The sequence below is a fragment of the Hipposideros armiger genome, unplaced genomic scaffold (genome assembly GCF_001890085.2).
Source record: "Hipposideros armiger isolate ML-2016 unplaced genomic scaffold, ASM189008v1 scaffold_128, whole genome shotgun sequence".
NCBI lineage: Eukaryota > Metazoa > Chordata > Mammalia > Chiroptera > Hipposideridae > Hipposideros > Hipposideros armiger.
Window position 1 is genome coordinate 3,652,294 of NW_017731478.1, and position 20,622 is coordinate 3,672,915.

At 47.8% G+C, this 20,622-nt stretch overlaps 1 protein-coding gene across 1 annotated transcript in view; it reads right to left on the reverse strand.

Moving 5' to 3' along the window:
• Positions 1 to 17,710, reverse strand: part of HVCN1 (hydrogen voltage gated channel 1) — a 32,644-nt gene extending 14,934 nt beyond the window's left edge. Inside the window, exons 1-3 of the mRNA XM_019649005.1 lie at positions 17,644 to 17,710; positions 17,165 to 17,252; positions 12,854 to 12,893 (exon numbers count right to left, since the gene is read on the reverse strand). Of these exons, the coding sequence (XP_019504550.1) occupies positions 12,854 to 12,874 (21 nt within the window). The 5' untranslated portion in view covers positions 12,875 to 12,893; positions 17,165 to 17,252; positions 17,644 to 17,710. The remainder of the gene's footprint in view (positions 1 to 12,853; positions 12,894 to 17,164; positions 17,253 to 17,643) is intronic.
• Positions 17,711 to 20,622: the final 2,912 nt, after the last annotated feature.

Here is a 20,622-nt window from a genome sequence, read left to right on the forward strand (position 1 = left end):
CTAAGCTCCATGAGAATGGGACTTTTTCCATTTTATGCAACTGTACACCCAGTGCCTTACACTTAACAATCGAAAGACTCAAATATTTAAGCGACTGAATGAATGCAGCAATTAAAATATATGTTGAGTATAAAAGGAAGATATGGAAGAATATGAACAACATAATACCACTTAAGTAAAATTTTTAAAATACATGCAAAATATTAAAATATACTGTCTTTGGAATGTGTAAAAATGTGAGTGTAAACATACAAAAGAATGGGATTTCTGCTTCTGACCATGATAGAGAAACTGGTATAAATAACTATACCAGTTAGAGTAACTGCCATAAACAACTATGAAAAGTGGATAAAATATATGAAAGTTACTGTGATCCCTGAGGAGAAAGAAAAAAAGGAGACGAGCGCCTGGAGGTACTTTCTGGACTGTGGAGGCAAAGATAGTTCAGAGCAATTGAATCTCCCTCTATCAGGAATTCGCATGTCAAGAAAATACCAGAGAAAATGAAGCCGTGCAGAGAAGGAGCTCCAAAAATTGGACTTTGGCTGAGTCCTAAACTTCACACACATACATACAGCAAGACCCCATGAGGCAGGGCAAAATATAACTTTCAGAGGAAAAAAAAAAAGACTCTTTGGGAACTGTTAGCTGAACCACTACCACAGATTATCAGGGCTGGGTTAGGAGATCTGAGAGTTCCAAACAGCCAGAGTGAGAGAGCTCACTGAACACTGAGCATTCTGTGGGAATTCTAGAAAAGCCATGCTTTATAAGTAGAACTAATCTAGCCCTACAGTAAGGGCAACCTTAGACCCATTGCAGCTAAGCTCAAAAATAAGCCTTAAGGGCCGGCCGAGTGGCTCAGTTGGTTAAGAGTTGGCTTGGGAGCAATAGCTGTGAGCAGCAGGGCTGCTGGTTCGGTTCCCACATGGGTCAGTGATGCTGCACCCTCTACAGCTAAGATTGTGAACAACAGCTCGACCTGGAGCTGGGCTGCCGTGAGTGGCTGGTGACAGCGTAGGCTGCAGTGGGCTGCTCTAAGCTACCATGAATGGCTGGCAGCCAGCGTGAGCGGCCGGATGCCATGAGCACCATGAGTGGCCGTCCAATGGCCGGCGACCGACTGCCTCAGCTGGGAAGAGCGCAATGATCATAATACCAACATAGGCCAGTGAAGCAGTGTCCTCCACAACTAGACTGAAGAACAAAAGGACAGCAACTTGTCTGTTCCCCTTCCCCAATTCCTCAATGCTGTTCCCCTCCCCCAATTCCCCAATTATAAATAAATAAGTAAATAAATAAATAAATAAGCAAGCAAGCAAGCAAGCCAGCCTTGAAAAGACAAAGCTGACTCCCAAATAAATTAACTGCCTGCTGGAACAAAACTCAATACTCTATCAGGGAAGATGGCAAAATACACTCAACAACATAACATTCATAATGTCCAGCATATAATAAAAAATTACTAGACAGATAGATAAGCAGAAAATGTGGCCATAACCAGTAAAAATAAATAAATAAATAAAATTTTAAAATGAGCTTATTAGCTCAAAATGGACAGAAATAATGGAATTGGCAAACGAAGACTTGAAAATAGCTTTTATAAATATGTTCAAGGATTTCAAGGAAAACATGAACTTAGTGAGGAACAAATAGAGAATCTCAATAGAGAAATGGAAACTATAAAAGAGATACAAATGAATGCTCTAGAACCGAAAAATACATACATGAAATGAAAAAATCATTGGATGGGCTTGACAGCTGATTAGATGCTACAGAAGGAAAGGTCAGTGAATTTAAAGATAGAGTTATGAGGGCTGGCCAAGTGGCGCATTGATTAAGAGCTGGCTTGAGACGCCAGAGGGCCCCGGTTCGGATCTCACATATGAGGGCCAGTGACACTGCCCTCCACAGCTAAGATGCTGAACAACAACTCAACCTGGAGCTGGGCTGCCATGAGCAGTCCGCGAGCAGTGGGTTGCCATGGGCTACTGTGTGTAGCCAGCAGCCAGCGTGAGCGGCCAGCAGCTGCAGTGAGCGGCTGTCCAGAAGCCGGCAACTGATCTGCCTCACCCAGGAAGAGCGCAATGATGGTGCCAACTCGGGTCAGTGAAGCAACGTCCTCCACAACTAGACTGAAGAACAAAACGACAGCAACTTGTCTGTTTCCCTTCCCCCAATTCCCCAGTGCTATTCCCATCCCCAATTCCCCAATAAAAATCTTTAAAAAAAAAATAGAGTAATGAAAAATACCCAGTAGAAGCAGGAATAGAAAAAGGCTGCGGGGAAAAAAAAAAAAAAAAAAGAACAGAGCCTTAGGGACACTATTAAGTGGTCTCACATACATATACCCAGAGTACCAAAAGGAGAGATTAGGGCAGAAAAAATAATTTGGAGAAATAATGGCTAGAAAAAAAACGTCCTAATTTGATGGAAAAATATAAACATGTAGATCAATGAACAAAGCTCAATGAACACCAGGGAGAACAAATATACAAAAGAATGGACTGAAAAGAGATAGCAACTTCATGACAGTGGTTGCTTTAGGAAGGGGTAAAGGCTGAAAATGAAGGAAGTCAAAAATGAACTCTATCTGAAAAACATCTTTTTAAATTACAAAAAGTTTTGAACAAAATATTAATAGCTGTCAATTCAGGGTGATGATTACATAAGTATCTGGTAATATTTTTATTCTTTTATATTTTTACATTTTTCAAAGTAAAATGAAACAATCTTTCTCTATTAATACATGCTAATATTTGATGCATGCTAATAGGCTTCACAAGCTCAGGAAAGGTTAGAGCCCAAAGAGATTACCTGGTCTGATCTCCCCACCCTTTCAGAGATGAGAGTGTTTCAGAGATGGGCAGCCCGGGCTTGCTCAAGGTCACAGGTGACCAGAAGCAGTGCACTTGGTCTGTTCTTTCTCTGTTCTGAGGTGCCTTGTAGGTTTACAAGCTCCAAATTAAGTCAAAGGGCACCACCTCTTTCATCAGCCTCCCCTGAACCCCAACATTTTCTTGTCAAGTGCCCTGAGGAGTCCCTGGCACTCCGGATGTGGGTGATATGTGTAGAAGTGGCTCCAAAATGCTACAACCAGTAATCCCGTGGTTTGGACTCCAGGCTGCCTCCCCTACCCAGTCTCCCATATTGTTTGGGTACCTTGGGAGCCCCCGGTTTGACACTTCCTCCCTCAGATATTAAGAGGCCCAAGGAGAGCTTATGACCACTGCACAGCCTCCCAAGAGTGAACCTTCCGATTCGTTCCCCATCCATGATCCTGGGGCCTGTCTGGCCCTCTTCTCCCCACCCCCACTATTCATTTCCTTCTCCAACACCACCCTCGTCCAAGCCTTCATTCTCTCATCCAGAAGACTGTGACAGTCTCCTCAGAGACCGCTCTCCGTTGACCCAGTTTCTTCTACAACAGTCTCTACCCAGCAGCCTGAGTGGATTTCATAAACCCTCACCTCTGACTGTAGTACCTGCATCCAAGATCCTTCACATGATGTATGTGGCCCTGTGGGGTTTAGCCTCATTTTCCCCACAACCTGACCTGCTCACCACACTCCAGGCGTGCTGGCTGTCCTTCTGTCCCTCCAATGTGCCACGCTGTCTCCCTCCGAGCCTCACACAGGCTCTTCCGTCTCTGAGCTGGGCTTACTGTTACTCATGCTTGAGGCCTCAGCTGAAATGTCCCTTGCTTAAGAGGCTCTCCTTGACCCCTTAAGTCTAAATCAGGCCCCTTTTCAAATTTATAACCTCACTTTATAGTCTTTATTTTCCCTTCAAGAGGTCTTATTTCTAACTAGAAATTCTTTTGTGCAGCTGTTTATTTATTATAATACTTCTCTCTCTGCACCAGCATTTTAGACCATGAAGGCAGGGTCTTTGTCCCCAGAGTCTCATGTGACACCTGACCTAGAGCAGACGCTCATCAAGCACCTGTTGGCTGAGGGCTGCAGCTGCACCCTCCATCGCCAGGTTCCAGGGCTGGCCACGTGCCAGGCCCACAGCTGTCTTGAAGCCCTCTGGGCCTGCAACTGGCCATAATTTCCCCCTAAAACACCTCACCTCGCAGATGGAAACCTTCTGTGCTGGTTTTCGGAATGGCGGGAGCCTAAGGGTGCTTTGCAAAAACCATATTTATTTTTTTCACAGGAGAGGAAATGTTTCTTTTTGAAAACTTGTGACCAGTAAAGACACAACTTTCAGTAATTTGGAATGAAAATATTTACAGCACCCAGTAGAGCAGAAAACAGCTCTGGTTTTAAGTCAAAAATCTGTCATTCCAGAAACAGGAAAGTTCCAGAAAAGGGCAAAGATATAGCTGATCACGAAAACGCTGTGGGCCTCTGAAACTTCACCACCCACCCTGGACCCTCAGCTCTCGGGTCCCGCCCACCCTGCCCTGGTAACTGGAAGGACTGACTCAGCGAGTTACCCAGACCACCGACCTCAGTGCCTGGCATGGAGCTGCCCCTCCATAAGTGACAGCTATTATTATTCTTCTTCAACAACAAAAACTCATTTCTTCCACTCTTCTGACTTCATCATTGCCTGTGGATATTTCACTTCATCTGCAACCCCCAGACTTTTCAGCCACATGAGCTGATAAGATTCCCTTTGCAGCTTAAGCTACATTGAGTTGTTTCTGTCATTTGCAACCCTGAGAATCTAGACCAGTAGAGCGCCTGGCACTGGACACCCTCCCATCTCCATCCCCCCTGCATTAACCCTTGCTGTCCCACTATTTCCTGACCCTGCTCTCTCTGGGGTCACCTTTCCATATCAAAGCCCACAACGGTGGTGCCCACCTGTGTGGGCATCCTCTCATACTGTTGACTTGGTTCTTTCTGACAATCTTGTCTCTTGATTTTTTCTTTTTCCCCCTATCTCTGGCTGCCCTTCTCAGAGTCCAGTACCATGCCCCTGCCCCCACACCACCTGAGGTCCTTGAGACCCCAACTCTGACCCTGCCCTGGTGCAGGGTGACTCTCCCCCTTTGGTGGGCTCAGCACACCTGTGTTCTCAACACGGCTCATGTGCAAATCAGTCTCCAGCCGGATGTCTGGTATCCTGCCAGGTCATTAAGTTTGCTGTGACCCAAACTGAACCAATTTCTTATCTTTTCTCCCATTTCCACTTTCTCCCATGTTCCCCTAGGGCATGGCATCACATCTTACCCTGCTGCCCAAGCCAAGAACCAAAAGAACCAATGATCGCCCTCGGCTCCTCTCTCTCTTCCTCAAGCTCGTCAGCGTAACCTCCTGGTCTCATCACTGCTCACACTCCACCCCTTCTTCTCCATCTAACCCTCTCCTACCACTGGAAAGCCTGCACCAGCCTCCTCAGCCTCTTGCCTCCAATTTTCTCTCCACACCGCGGTGGCCAGGATCACCTTTCTCCAATGACAACCTGGCAGGGTGGCCTTGCTTTCACCTACCCCCTACCTTCAGCTCCCCCCACCCCCATGCCTGTCAACCCCTGCCTTCAGGACACAGGGCCCTCCTGGTCTCCCCAGGCCCTGGTCTCTGCCCAGCCTCCACCACAGTCCAGCTTCACTGAACATCTCGCGGTTCTAGAACAAACCACCCTCTCTCTTGCTCCAGGACTTCGCACGGCCTGTCCCCGCTGTCTGGAATAGCCATGGCCTGTCTCACCCCAGTTCTCTTTCAAGCTGTACAGACATGTAGATTTTACCTCCCCTGGGAGGCCTTTAACCGCTGCCTGCTGGGTAAGGGTCCTTCCTCTATTTCCCCATCACGCTACTAACTACTGAGCACTGCCAACTCTGGGAGGACAGAGACTCCCTGCCTCAGCCACAGGGAGGGGCTCAGTAAATACCTAATAAATGGGTTAACAAAAAACCCACCGGAGCTATCCCTCAAAGATAAATGAATTGCCTACTTCTCTCTTACACATGACAGGTAAAATTATTACCTGGGAGAAAGGGGGAGAAATGAGAAAAACAGACCTAGAAGAGATGGAGAAAAAAAATGTTCTCGTGAATGTCTATTTTTACAAGCTCTGAAGGTGCCATCTGTAGGAGGGGGAAAGTCCCTATTTCGTGGTCATCCAACAATCACAGAAAACGGCACTTTTTAAGAAATTCAGCCGATTCCTGATTCCCAATGTCCCATTAGTCCCCATTTTCCTGTTCCCTCCCAGAACTTAATTTTGGGGACTTGATGTGCTTACTAATTAACGCCCTTGCTACAAAACTCCAGCAAAAGTAGTGACATTTGTTACTATGATTGTTCATTACATTAGTGGTTATGTTATTAATATATTAGCACACCACTAAGTTCCTTAAATGCACGATTATTTCATTTAAATTCCTAACAACACTCTGAGGACGAGGTCATCATTTTGGGTTTTGGTGAGGGAGTGACATGTCCAGAGTCACAGACTTGGAAAACGGCAGAGCTAGGATTGGAGCCCCCTACCCTGTGTGACGTGGAGCCTATGTTTCTCGACACACGGCCGAAAAAGCCAGTCACTGGACAGCTGCCTGCTAGGAGGGTGTCATGGGTTGAATTGTGGCCGCCCCCAAATTCATGTCCACCTGGCACCTCAGAATGTGACCTTACTTGGAATATGGGTCTTTGCAGATGGAATGAGTTAAAGATCTTGAGATGAAACCATCCTGGACTTGGGGTAGGCCCTACATCCAATGACTGTGATCCTTATATGAAGAGAGGACACACAGGGGAGAACACCACGTGACGATGGAGGCAGAGACTGCAGCAATGTATCTACAAGTCAAGGAACGCCGAGGATGGCAGCAACAGCAGAAGCTGGGAGAGAGAGATGGACAGGTCCTCCCCTCCACGCCCAGAAGGAACCCACCCTGCCAACACCTTGATTTGGGACTACAGGCCTTTAGAACTGAGAGAATACGTTTCTGTTTTCAGCCACCCAGTTTGTGGTCATTTGTTATGACAGCTCCAAGAAACAAATCCAGAGGGAATGTGCCCCAGTCAGCTTACGACAGCCTGGAGTGAGCAGGCGCCTTCCGAGATCACAAACCCAGCTGGACAAAGCCTGTGCGTGTGTTTCTGCAGCCATTCCTGGCAGCAGCCTACAGGCCACCCCCACCCCCACTTGCTCTGTCTTGAAGCTTGAAACAATCCTGAGAAGGAGACAGAGCAGGGAGAGGCAGTCTCTCCATTCTACAGAAGGGGCAACTGAGGCACAGGAGGAGAGACCCAAGGTCCAAATCACACGCTGTGGCAGGCGGACAGAGGTATAGGGAAGGGCACACCTATGTACCACTTGGCGGACACGTAAATGGCTATGCCCTTTTTCAGGAGGGCAGCGGGGCAGCTTCTTTCATCTTTTGAAAAACTATCTGAGTCTCTCCAGTGTGCCCGGCATGGGAGTGAAGGAAAGTATCAGCCTTCAGCCAGTTTCTCAAAATCTAAAGTGTCCGTATCATGTGACCTGACAAGGGACTCATGAGCACACGGATGCTCACTGCAATCCTGCTACAAAAGCCTAAACCTGGAAACGACCTCAAGGTCCATTGTTAAGTACTCGAAGGCCGACCCACACTGCAGACTACTACGCAGCTGGGAAGCCTGCGGGAGGCCTGCAGATCTGTAGGGAGACCTGTGAGAAGCCTGTGGGAAGCCTACAGACCTGTAGGCACTGATGCAGGAAGGCGTCCTTGATCTATGGTGAAAAGCTGGCACGTTTCAGATCAGAATGTGTTGTATAATTCCATTTTTGTTAAAAGCAGATAAAATTCAACAACCCACACCAAATGGTTACCCCTGGAAAGGGAGTGGGATTGAGTCGGAGGGTGAAGAGAAACGTTTCATTTCTTTTTTCTGTTAGGTTTAACCCTAAGAAATAGTCATTGGGGCCGGCAGAATGGCGTATTGGTTAAGAGTTGGCTTGGGACGCCAGCTCTGAGCAGCAGGGGCCCGGTTCCAACACCACGAGGGCCAGTGATGCTGTACTCTCTACAACTAAGATGGTGAACAACAGCTCGACCTGGAGCTGGGTTGCCTGTGAGTCGCCGGCAACAGCATAGGCTGCAGCCCCTGCTGCAGTGGGCTGCTGTGAGCTACCGTGAGCGGCCGGTAGCCAGCGTGAGCCGTGGTGAGCAGCTGTCCAATGGCCAGCGAGCAACTACCTCACCCGGGAAGAGCGCAATGATAATACCAACATGGGCCAGTGAAGCGACATCCTCCACAATTATACTGAAGAACAAAAGGACAGCAACTTGTCTGTTCCCTTCCCCTGATTCCCCAATAAAATCTTTAAAAAAAAAAAAAAGAAAGAAATAGTCATTTTTGGAGGAAGATCCAGCCTGTGAAGAATGGAGTAGTGAATGAAGTATGTGGTAAGAGGAAAGGAGAAAGGAAGAACGAATATATGTACACTTACACATCCAACATATACGTAACTGGAATCTCTGAATAGGGAAACGAAAACCATGGAACAGAGCAAACTGTTCAAGATATAATCCGGGAGAACGTTCCTGAAATACGCGACTTGTAAAAAGTTGTTTTCGTAGGTCAAAACTGGTAGAAACGGATAATTTCATGTGGTCCAACCTAATATATACTAGTTTGTTGTTTTAATTTCTTACACTGAGAACTTGTTCATTTAGCATTTTTTTTTTAAAGAAACAAGAAAATATAAGCTGTAAACCTGGCATAGGAACTCCAGTCTACCAGCTTTGTTCTTTCCAAGGTGCTCTGCCAACGAGGGGGGAAAATATGGCAGAAAAACTGGATTTTTAGAGCAGAAAGAATGATATTGTAAGAGGTGGGATCAAGGTTCTGAGCTACAATCTTCCCTCTCTTAGCAGATGGGGAAACTGAGGCTCTGTAACATGGCAGCTGCCACCAGTCAGCGGACAGTTCATGGACACGCATCTGGGTCTCTGTCTTCTTGTCCAGGGGTCTTAAGACACACCCAGGCAGGGTCTGAAGTTGTCTGCAATCCCCATGGCCCACCCATCAGTAAGCCCTGTGCACTTCAGCATCTGAATGACCCTGGAATCTGTTATGTATTTCCACCACCCACTGCCACGACCGTGGCCTTGCCTCCTCCTCCCACATGGAAGATATACCAGCTCCTCACTGCTGTCCCCCTCACTCCTGCATTCTCTTCAGCCGCCAGAGGGCGCTTCTCAAAACAGAACCATGTCACTCCCTGTGCAGAAAAGGCCTGCTTGGCCCTGGGCTGGCACCTGGGAGCTTGGGATTTGGGGAGGGTTCCCTCCATTCCCTGATAAGGAGGGAAGGGCTCACGGTCCCATATAAACAGTGTGGTTTATGTTGAAAATCTGCTCTTCTTCCAGGAGTCTGGAATTCTTCTAAGTGCTAGGCAGAAGGTGCCTCTGTGACCAGCCTCCAATGAAAACCTTAGGTGGTGAGTCTCTAACAAGCTTTCCTAGTCGGCAACATTTCACATGCATCGTCACAACTCATTGCTGGAGGAATTAAGCGCATCCTCTGTAACTACACTGGGAGAGGGCTCTGGAAGCTAGAGCCTGCTTTGCTCTGGACCTCACCCCATGCACCTTTTCCCTTTCTGGTTTTAATGTGTCCTTTTGCTGTAATACATCTTAGCCACGAGTCAAACTGTATGCTGAGTCCTATGAGTCCTCCTAAGGAACCAATGAACCTGGGGCGATCTTGGGGACCTCTGACATACTCCCTTATTAAAAACTCTTCTTTGGCTTCCCACTGCTCTTAAAAGTAAAGACCCAAGTGCTCTGCAGAGGCCCATACCTGTTCTGCATGCTGTGGCCTCTGCCTGCTTATCTGACCTCACCTATCCCCATCCTCTCTGCTCCGGCCACACTGTCTCCTCTCAGCTCTCGGTGCTTGACAGATTCCTTTAACCACAGGGCCTTTGCACATATATTTCCCTCTGCCAAAAATTCCCACCTTGTCATTTATCTTCTTTTCTGGTCTCAGGAGGTCTCCCTCAAGCATCTCAGCTCTGGGAAATTGGCCAGGTACCTTGCACTCACGCAGGGCCCTACACTCTTCCCCGTGGAGCCAGGTCCTGTTGGAGTCGGTCGCCCCCATCAGGGCAGAAACCAGGTGGGTTCCTGCTCATGCCATATCCTGTCTGGCAGACTGCAGGTTCCCACTACACATACCTGATGGGTCAGCTGCACTCCTAGCAGGAAGACTCCCAGCAGCGATCTCATAGACCCCAGCTCCTGCTCTCCCCACCCCCAAACCCCCCCCACCCCAGGGGGTGGGGGTTTCTGTTCAGAGGAATGCCTATTTTTAAAATCAGGGAAGTCTTTAAATAAGTGTGACTGCTTTTCCTTCTCTAGGGTGGGGAGGAAGTTTGAGGTTCACAAAACCAACCACCGTGATGGTTGACCAGCTTGGGTTGGGGGTGCTGCTTATGGGCTGAGGGGCCCGACTGGTGGCCCAGGTTCCCCTCCCAGAGTCGAGCACTCCAACCTCTCTCTCCTTTTCCTACAGGGTCAGGATCCCTCCTGTCTTGATAAGAGTCTGTCAACTCAGCAAGATGATTGTGAGGCTGAGTGGAGACGATGTGGGAAATAACATCTAGAGCAGTGGAACTGCAGTGACTTTAACTAGAGCACCCGCCATTTCTGAGCTCCGTGCAAAGCCCTTGATAACACTTTGCAAAAACTCCATGAAGTGGGGCCTGACTCTCCATTTACAGGTAAGGAAACTGGGAACAGAGAGTCCAAGTAACATGCCCCAGGTCACAGAGCCAGAGTTCAGGTTCTGGATTCCAACCCAGGCTGCCTGCCCAGGGCCCCCTCCTTTTGTTTACAAAAGCATAGGAAGAAAACAAAAGCAGAGAAAAAAATGCAATTATTCAGCTAGATATTAAGACCTATCCCTGGTGTGAATGAATCATCAGGGTCACCCCTGTCCCCCGATGTCTTAGTGATACTTCGGCGGTGGAAAGGACGGGATAAACAGAGTTCAGGGCACCCCTCTTTCGTGCCTCACAGTCTAACCACTGGCTGTCAGCCTGGCTGCACACTGGAACCACCTAGAAGCTTAAAAGAACACCATGCCTGGGTCCCAGGCCCCGAGATTGTGATTCAGTTAGTCTGGGATGGCCTAGGTGTTGAGATCTCCCATGAGAGGTCCACATCGAGAACCCAAGCCTCCAGAGGCCTCATGAGAGATGAGCCAAAGGGCCACAAGGCTTTCTAGGCACTCCTGGCTCCCAGGTTCCCCAGATGTGGCTGGTGACACAAAATCATCTGAGATGAGGACTAGGTCAGCTGATCGGCTGCAAACACAGCTTGTCTCATGACTGAGTCCACAGCCCCCACGTTTAAGCGTCTGCTGTAGTTGGGCATCCTGCCAAGTGCTTTCCACACACGATCTTGTGCCCTCCTCACCACAACTCTACCAGAGGTCGTTGTTCCCATTTTACAGAAGAGGAAAACTGAGGCTCAGAGAGGCGGGAAGGGGGCAGAGGAGGGCAGGTGTCCCCAGCCTACTTAGCCCCTCTCAACAGAGCTGGCTACGGCCAATCAGGTCTGACTCATGGCCAAAATCCCCACCAGTTTCTCCTACAACACGGCTGTTTTCCTCTCAAACTGGGGAGCTGGACAATAATAAAGCTCCTAAAAGCAATCCTATTAAAACAGATTTTTCGTATTAAGACAGATTTTTAAAAACATAATTAACTCTATAAGGGGACATTACTAAAAGGAACTTGGTCTTTGAATCAGTAAGAGGCTTATTTGCTACAAGTGTTCCTGGCCCAATCTTCCTCAGCTCCTTCACAATGCCGCTGGGCCAGCCTCTCAAATTGGCCTCTGTGTGATTACAAACAGGCTCCCGCCTTCCAGGAGGTCCCCCAGGTATGTCCTTGGTTCTGCAGTCCATCCCTCTGCTTCCCCTGCTTTGTGCCCTCACATCCACCCCATCCCTACGACATGTCCCCATAGTTCTCTAGCTTCATTCAGACCCCAGACTCACCTGGACCCTCCTCCCCACTGAGCAGACCTTTATCCTATCAATTTCTTTCAGTATTAATACTGTGAAAACATGAGCAAAAGGAAATAAATGCATAACAATCCCAGCACCCCAAACTTACCATCATCTACCTATCTTATCTACCTATCTCGCTCCCTAATCTGTCTTTTACAATTATAATCAAAGACTGCAGACATTTCTGCATCCTATTTGTCCCATTAGTCATATGCATCAGACTTATGCCTTTTTCATGGCTGAGAAACTAACCAAGGAATCAGTGCTCTCACATTTCAATTTCTGATTGTTCCTCTTTTTAGCACCTTTATCACCAGTTCTAACCACATTTTCTCACATTTTAACATATCTGAAATCTGAATGTCTTACAATTGACCACTTTCAGCATTGTGGGTCACATTATAACACAATAAACGGTGATGGTATGTTTTCTTCTTCACAGTACATAAAATAACAGTGCGTCTACAATCAATGGTGTCTTACGTGCTAAGAACTACGGTGCTGTAAATTATACTTTTTCCATTTTATTGTTATTTCCTTTCCCGTAAGTGAGATAACCAGGTTGGATCATAAACATTTTCATGATTCCTGATACATACTGTCAAAATTTTTTCCGCAACAGCTGTGTGGGCTGACCCAGCCTCTGTCTAGATGTAGGAATGGGCCGGCTTCACTGGAGTATAACCAGCACCAAGCGTTTCCGCTTGCTTTTTTGGTTTGCCTAACTTAACAGGGAACTACAAATGAAGGAAAGTATGAGCTGTTTCCATTTGCCTTTCTCTGATGAATAACAACTACAACTCACAGGTGCTTTCCCTCTATCCTGTTAGAAATGCCAAACAGAATTATCTTCTCAAGGCTGGGAGGTCGCAGAATCGGCTTACCTTATCATCCCAGGTGGCCATTTTCCTGTCGTCTCCGGATCTGGAAAATAGGAAAACATTTGTCTGGAACTGTCTTTGGTCATCCTGCCTTAGGATGTGCTTTGTAACACTTTCTTACACATTTTTTTAAACTTAGGTGTCTGAAAATAGTAAAGAATAAAGCTCAAAGTGTATACAAAAGGATGTACATCCTGAGTATGAACCCAAAAGAATTGAGAACAGGCACTCAATCAAGTACATGTACACAAATATTCACAGCTAAAAGGTGGAAACAACCCAAGTGTCCATTAACACATAAATGGATAAATAAAAGATGTCACATCCATACAACGGAATGTTACCGAGCCATATAAATAAATGAAATATTTTTGTAAAATAGTGAATCATGTTGTACACCTGAAACTAATATAATCTTGTATGTCAATCAGACCTTGATAAAAAATTAATTAAAAAAAAGAAATGAAGCACTGACATGTGCCACAATATAAATGAACCTCTAAAATATGCTAAGTGAAAAAAGCCAGACACAAAAATATCACGTATTCATGATTTCATTGATAGATGATGTCCAAAATATGCAAATCCGTAGAGACAGATTGGTGGTTGAGGGGATGAGGAGTGATGGCTTAATGGGTACAGGGGTTTCCTTTTGGGGTGATGAAAATGTTCTGGAACTAGATAGAGGTGGTGATTACACAACACTGTTGATGCACTAAATGCCACTGAATTGTTTACTTTATAATGGTTACTTTTGTTGTGTGAATTTCACTCCAATTAAAAAAAACCCAGGTAGACACAGATTGCAGTGCTGAGGTTGCTCTGGAAAGCAGCAGAGAATCTAAATGTCCACCAACAGGGGTCTGGCTAAGTCAGTTAAGTAAGGTGCATCTGAGCAGTGGGCACCCCCAATACATTATAGCACAGTGTACAGAGTATGGTCCCATATACATGAAAGACTACATTTTTTTTAAAAGTCTGCAAGGATATAGCCAAACTCTTCACAGTGGTTACTGCCGGAGAAAAAGGGAGTGATTTGGGGGTGGGGTGGGTATTTTCCTTCTCTTAGCTTTGGGAAGGCCTGAACTTGTATGATGACTATGTGTTACTTCTTAAAAATTATTTTTAACGTAGGTGACATATGTAGTAAAAAAATTTTAATTATACAAAAAGATATAGTCTGACAAGTTTCTTTTTTACCCATTCTTCCCAGAAGCAGCCACTCTTACCAGTTTCCCATGTAGCCTTCGGGGGTATTCTATGCCTTCGCAAGCACATGCATATTTATGCTTTCTCTCTTTTTTCCTTAAACTAACATGAGCTCAACACACTGCTCTGAACCTTGCTTATTTCCCTTTAGGGTGCGGTAAGCTGAACAATGGCCCCCTGAAGATGCACATATCCTAATCCTAACCCCCAGAACCTGTAAAAATGTCACCTTACATGGCAAAAGGAACTTTGCAGATGTGGTTAAATAAAGGATCCTGAGATGAGGGGTTATTTAGGTGGGCCCAATGTCATCAGAGGGGTCTTTATAAGTAGAGCAGGAGAATCAGACAGAGAGAGATACGTGACTATGGAAGCAGAGGTTGGAGTCAGAGAGAGATTTGAAGATTGTACACTGCTGGCTTTGAAGATGAAGGGAAATGAACCAAAGGATGCAGGCAGCCCCCAGAAGCTGGAAAATGCAAGGAAACATTCTTCCCTAGAACCTCCAGAGGCAACGCAGCCCTGCTGACACCTCGATTTTGGCTCACTGAGACTGATTTTGGACATCTGACCCCCACCCCAGAACTGTAAGATAATAAATTTACGTTGTTTTAAGCCATTAAATGTGTGGCCATTTGTTACAGCAGCCACAGGAGACTAGTGTAGTATCTCCAAGATGGGTCCATGGCTGTGTTCTAGGTCAAGTGCACTGTGTGGCAGGATGGCACAGGATTCCCCTGGGGAAATGTGTATAGTTCCACTAGTGAGCAACATTTAGCGGCATCCCAATCATGTGCTGCTCTCATGTTCCAATGAATAACCCTGCACATCGTGGATTACTTTTTTTTTTTTTTTTAAGCTGAGTCATCCTGCTACCTGTTGGCAGCTCAGCGGCTGCTCAGCTCAGGCTGGACTCGAACCGCTGTTGCTCAGAGCTCAAACTCTTGAGCGAGCTCTTAACCAACTGAGCCACTCGGCCAGCCCTGTGGATTACTTTTATAATTGAAAAAAATTACCACTTTGAAAAATATATTCACAAAGACTTAAAAAGGAAGATTTCTTCCTCTCCCCACAGTACCATGCTCAGGGACTCTCAAAGAGCTTCTTGCTGGTTGACTGGCAGAGCAGTTTCTGCAGCCAGCAGAGTTCAGCTCTGTGTGTTCCAGCCCCTGGGGGCTTACCCTGCTCTCATGAGATGGGCTCAAGTGGAACCATCACCACAAGTGAAGATGAAGGGAAGAAGTAAGGTGCACAAGACAGCAAATAGAGCTACCATAAATGTAGAAAAATATGTAGTTTCAGTAATTTAAGCAACAGAACATTTAAACCCACTGCGACCTCCCCATTAAAATAAACAAAACAAATAAAAATGAGAACACCCAATGCTTGTAGGGCTGTAGAAAAACTTGCAAACACTGCCAGGAGTAATTTTTCTGGTAGTAAGTGGCATGTGCCTTCAAAAGGACCATAACCTTGTCCTCAACAGTTTGGGAATGATCTATCTCAAAGAAATCACTTGGTAGCAAAAAACAAATAAACAAAACATGCAATTTGGACAAAAATGTTGAAAGCTAAGTTGGTATTATGGCTAGACCCTGGAAACAGCACACAAGCCTCACTTTGGGGAAAAGCTGAGGATGGGAGCGGACGGTTAGGAAGAATGGCAATGCTGAGGTCTATGTGGAAATGTAGAAAGAATACTGTTAAGCAATGAGACATAAGGAGAGCTCTGAAGGTTGCACACGCTGCTGTAGTTGTACTAAGTTATCAGAACTTTGACTATGTGCCAGGCACAGTGTGGTGTCCTGGGGAAGCTTAAGTGAAGAGGCAAGGGAAAGACCAGGGCCCTGGAAGGCTGACATTTTAGCTGGGAAGACAAATGAGGAACCAAGAAAACACATAAGCAAGGAAACATCCAGGGCTAAGCACGGGAGGAAGGAAAGACTGAGGCAACAGAGAGGAGGCAAGTGTGGCCCCTGCAGTGGGATGGTCAGGCGGCCTTCTGGGTCTTTTAGGGTGGTTCCCAAATTGCAAGGAGGTATGTCACAAGAAGATGGCAGGGAATATCCCCAGGAGGAGGAGGAGGAGGAGGAGGAGCAGTGTCAAGGCCCTGAGAGAGCAGAGAGCTTCAGCATGTCCAAGGAGCCAGGTGTGGCTGCAGTGGGCAGCTGAGTGAGAGGATGGTGGCAAGAACCGAGAGACAAGTCAAGGCAGCCCGATCAATGCTGAGGATCTGGGGGTCGAGGTGGGAATAGAAGAGGAGTGGCCTATATGTGGGGGACAAGGAGAAGAGCAAGTTTTGGAGCAGGAAGACTCTGGGCTTCCTCCTTCTTGCTAAACCAGTGGTGGGGGAGGCCTTGGGGGCTGCAGAGCAGTTCTGGGATTGTGCAAGCCACAGCCCAAAGGTTTTCAAAACCCTGCGCCTCCCGGCCTTTCCTCTGGTGGGGTCAGAGCAGGGAGAAGTTGCCGCCCCCAGCCTTGGTCTTACTCAAGAAGCTTAAGCTGCTTGATGGGGTTGTCTGGAAACACTGCAGATCTCAGCAAGCTCTGAGAGACCTGAGGTTAAAGGCATCCAGGACACAGAAGTGCTTCAGAGGGGCGGGGATGGGGAGGGCGAGGGGCACAGCTTGTGCCAGGCACTAGGCTAAACTTCCACACCAATCATCTCATTTAATCTTCTCAGTAATCCTGTAAGGCAGTTACCATGCTGAGCCCCACGGGACAGATAAGAAGCATGGAGAGGTGAAGTCTCACAGCTAAACTCACAAGAACACCCTCTACCCAGCGGAGGTGCTGAGTAAAGGTGTGGAAGTTTCTGGAGAGGGCTGCACTGCTTCCCACCACTCCTGGAGTTTACCCTGGCCCCAACCCACCATTCTTCCCGACCCCCCCACCCCCACCCCGCCTGCAGCCGCAGCCCGATTTATCCAGGTGATGGGTTTGCTGCCCTGGGGGTTCTTCCTACAGGAAGGGCTGGCTCATTTCAGCCTCCTCCCTGGATTCCCAGCATTGGCTTTACCCCCCACTTCTCTCTGTGCAGCCTGGGGGGAAGGGGGGTGGCAGGGCAGGGATGAGGAATAAGCAAACTTAGGGGTTCACACCCACCTGGGTGTAAGTGCTGGCTCTGCCTCCTTTGGCTGTGTGACCCAAGGCAAGTAAGTGGCGTGGCCTCTTTGAGTCTTGGTCTCTTCACCTACAAGAGGGAAATAAGGATGGTACTTACCTCACCTGTTGCTGCTGCCTGGCATTTGATGAAGTGAAGTCACCTGGCCCAGACTCCATTTTCAACAGGAGATAACGAAGGCTAAAGAGGGGCTTCCCTCCCAGGTCCTGTGCGTGTCCTATCCCTCCAACGGACTCTAGTTCCCACTGGGCAAGGCAGGGGTCCCCGGGAGGCGGGTTGCCCGCTCGTGTTGGCCCGTGCTGGAAAACGCTAGAACGCAGGGCAACGGGCGGGCTGGGATCCCGCGGGGTCCCAGCAGGATGGCGGGAGGCCTGTTCTCTTCGGAGGGCTCGGGCTGCGGGACTCAGAAAAAGGGGTTTCGCGCCAAGAGGGGGCGCGCCCCCGGCCCGGGAGCACTTACCATGCGCCCCGCCAGCCCGCAGCTACCACCGCAACTACGAGCATGGCTCCAGCCCGGGCCGCCCCGCCCCTACCGCCCCGCCCCTCCCCTCCCCTCCCCTCCCGCCCCCTGCTGCCCCCTCCGGGCCCGCCCGCTAACTCAGTCCCTTCTCGGTCTCCCTCTCTTGCCTGTGTCTCGGTCTGCTTATCCTCGCTCTTGCCTGTCTATCGACCTCCGTCTTGATCTCTAGCTTCCCGTTTCTTGGACTCTCCCGCTCCGCAGGCTCGAGCCTGTCTTGGGCCTCCCGCAGTCCCGCGGATGGACAAAGGTCCCGCCCGTGGGAGCCAATCGCGAATCACGAGAATCCTGGCCCAGGAGAGACTGAGGGAAGGGGTGGGAGGAGGAAACCACTTCCTTTCTCTGGCGGGGTGGAGCAGGGGGCGCGGGGTAGAGCGGGGCGGTAGGGGAGGCAATGGGGAGTGAGGGGCAATGGGGGCGGACCTGTCTCCTTCCCCACCACACACACTTGGTAAGCAGGACCTGGCTTCTGGTAGCCCTGCACCCCAAAGTCCTGATTTCTTAGAGGTGGCCTTGAGTGGCCTTGCTGGTCTCCTGCACAATATCTGCCATGCAGAGCTGGAGGTGGGCAAGATGTCCTGAGGGGTGGGGGTGGGGGGAAACCTTGAAGATGTCAAGATGTCCCTGGAAGGGGGCTCAGTCTGGAGGTGAAAAAGGGGTGCCCTGCTCTAGGGCTGGTATTGGTAGGAGTGGGGAGCCTTCCTGCCAGCAGCTCTTGCTCAGGACCACGCCTGCTCCCCTTCAGGCCCAGCTGTAATGTCCTTCCCCTGTGGGCTCTCTTTTGCTCAGGCCTCCCTGCCTCTCCATTCATACCTTATTTATGCTGCTGCTGCTCACACTGGAACCAGTTATTCCATTAGCCTCCACCTTCCCAAAAGGGCCACTTGTCCCAAACTTCCAAGGGCAGAAGCCCTCTATCTTCTACACACCTCTCAGCTTCTGGTTTAGCTGGGGGTGGGAGGATCCTAACTCCCTTCAGTTGAATTAGTTGCCGATGGTTGCTATAACAAGTTACCACACACCTAGTGGCTTGAAACAACGCAAAACACTGAAAACAACGCAGCTCTGGAGGTCAGAAGTCCAAATGGGTCTTGCAGAGCTAAAAATCAAGGTGTTGGCAGGGCTGCTTTCAGTCTGGAGGCTCTGGGGTGGGGGTGGAGGGCTGTAGGAGTAATCCATCCCTTGCCTTTTCCAGTTTCTAGAGGTTGCCTGCCTTCCTCGGCTCCTGGCTGCATCTTTCTGATGTCCGGATCATCATCACCTCTCCTCTAGATCTGACCCTTCTCTGTCACTCTTAAAACGACCCTTGTGATTACATAGATGGGCCCACCTGGGTAATCCAGGATAACCCCCCCCCCATCCCAAGATCCTTGACTTAATCACATCTGCAAAGTCCCTTGTGCAGGGAAGGTAACATATTCACAGGTTCTGGGGATTAGGGTGTTGGTATCTTGGTGGAGGGGGGGGGGCAGTATTCTGCCCACCACAGAGCTATGGCTTCCATTAGCTTCTACTGAGTCTGCTCTTCGCAATCCTGTCTCCCACCTTCTGCTGGGCAGCAGGCTTTTTAAAAATATCTCCGTCTGATCTGACTTCTCAGTCAGTTTTTGTGATTATAGCAGTCCCATTTCAGTTCCTAAGGCATGGTCTGGCCAATATTCAACCTCAACCTTATATTCCATTAAAAATTCCCCTCTTCCCTGAAGGCCAGCTACACAGAGTGGAGAGGATCTGTGGACTGTTCTTCCTAGTCTTCTCGTTGTTAACTCCCTTGTGACTGGGGAGAGACAAGGGAGAGGGAACAGGTATCAGATATATCCTCACCTAATTGCCCACCGGGAAACTGCAATCCTCTTTCTTTTGGTTTGAATAACTGGTCCTGCCAGTAGTTATAAGCTTAGCACAGACAGATGGTGGCCTCAACAGGCCCTATGAAGGCAAGGCTCAAACCCTCTCCCCAGCTTGATCCTCTAGCTGACCCCTGCTGGAGGCATCACTCATTTTATCTATGCCCTGGAGACTGGGGCCACCAGCAGGAACCGATTTCCACACTTTTTAGGGATCAGGGTCCTGACGGACCAGGTCAGCACATCTAGAGAATTTGGTAAAATTCTCAGTGTTGCTGTCTTCACTGAAATCCCTCAACTACTCAGTCTTTTCAGTGGACAGGAAAAGATCTCAGTTGTATTACTTACATCTTTATCCCCAGCACAGAGTTTGGCACATAGTAGGTGGTTATATTCCATGATGTAATTATGCAACGAGTATTCAGTGTAATAAGGGTGTCCACCATCCCTGCTTCTACTCAACACTGAACTGAAGATCCCAGCCGATGCAATAAGATAAGAAACAAGAGGTACAAAAATTGTACAGAGAAAAACTGTCTTTTGCAATCAATGTGATTGTCTACCTAGAGAATCCAAGAGACTCAACAGACTAGTATTGGATACCTACTGCGTGGTAGGCCTTTTCTAGATACTTAATCTAAGATGAAGGAGCAGCCCTCGTTCTCAGTAAGCTCCCATTTTAGCTGGGGAAGTGAGGTCAACAATCCTTAGGGTAGAGTCACCTGCAGAAGGAAGAATCCAGAACTTCCCTAAACTTGGATGGGAAAAATTACATCTTTATTTTCATCAATCTCTCACTGAAATTTAGCATTTCCTTCAGTTATGAATGTAGGCAACAAACCACAGTTGTATTAGCAGTACTCATGACTTTGTCATCAATCAAAATCACAGATGTTTTCAAGTCACAATATAGTATTTGTAAATATCTCAAAATATAACTTATACTTGCCACTACTTCAACATGACAGTGGTTATTAAACCAGCTCTTAGTCCTTACCGTTTAATATGTTAATAAAAAATTTCATATATTACTTTATCATAATTTTAAAAATAAGTCAATAACTGCATTTCAAGA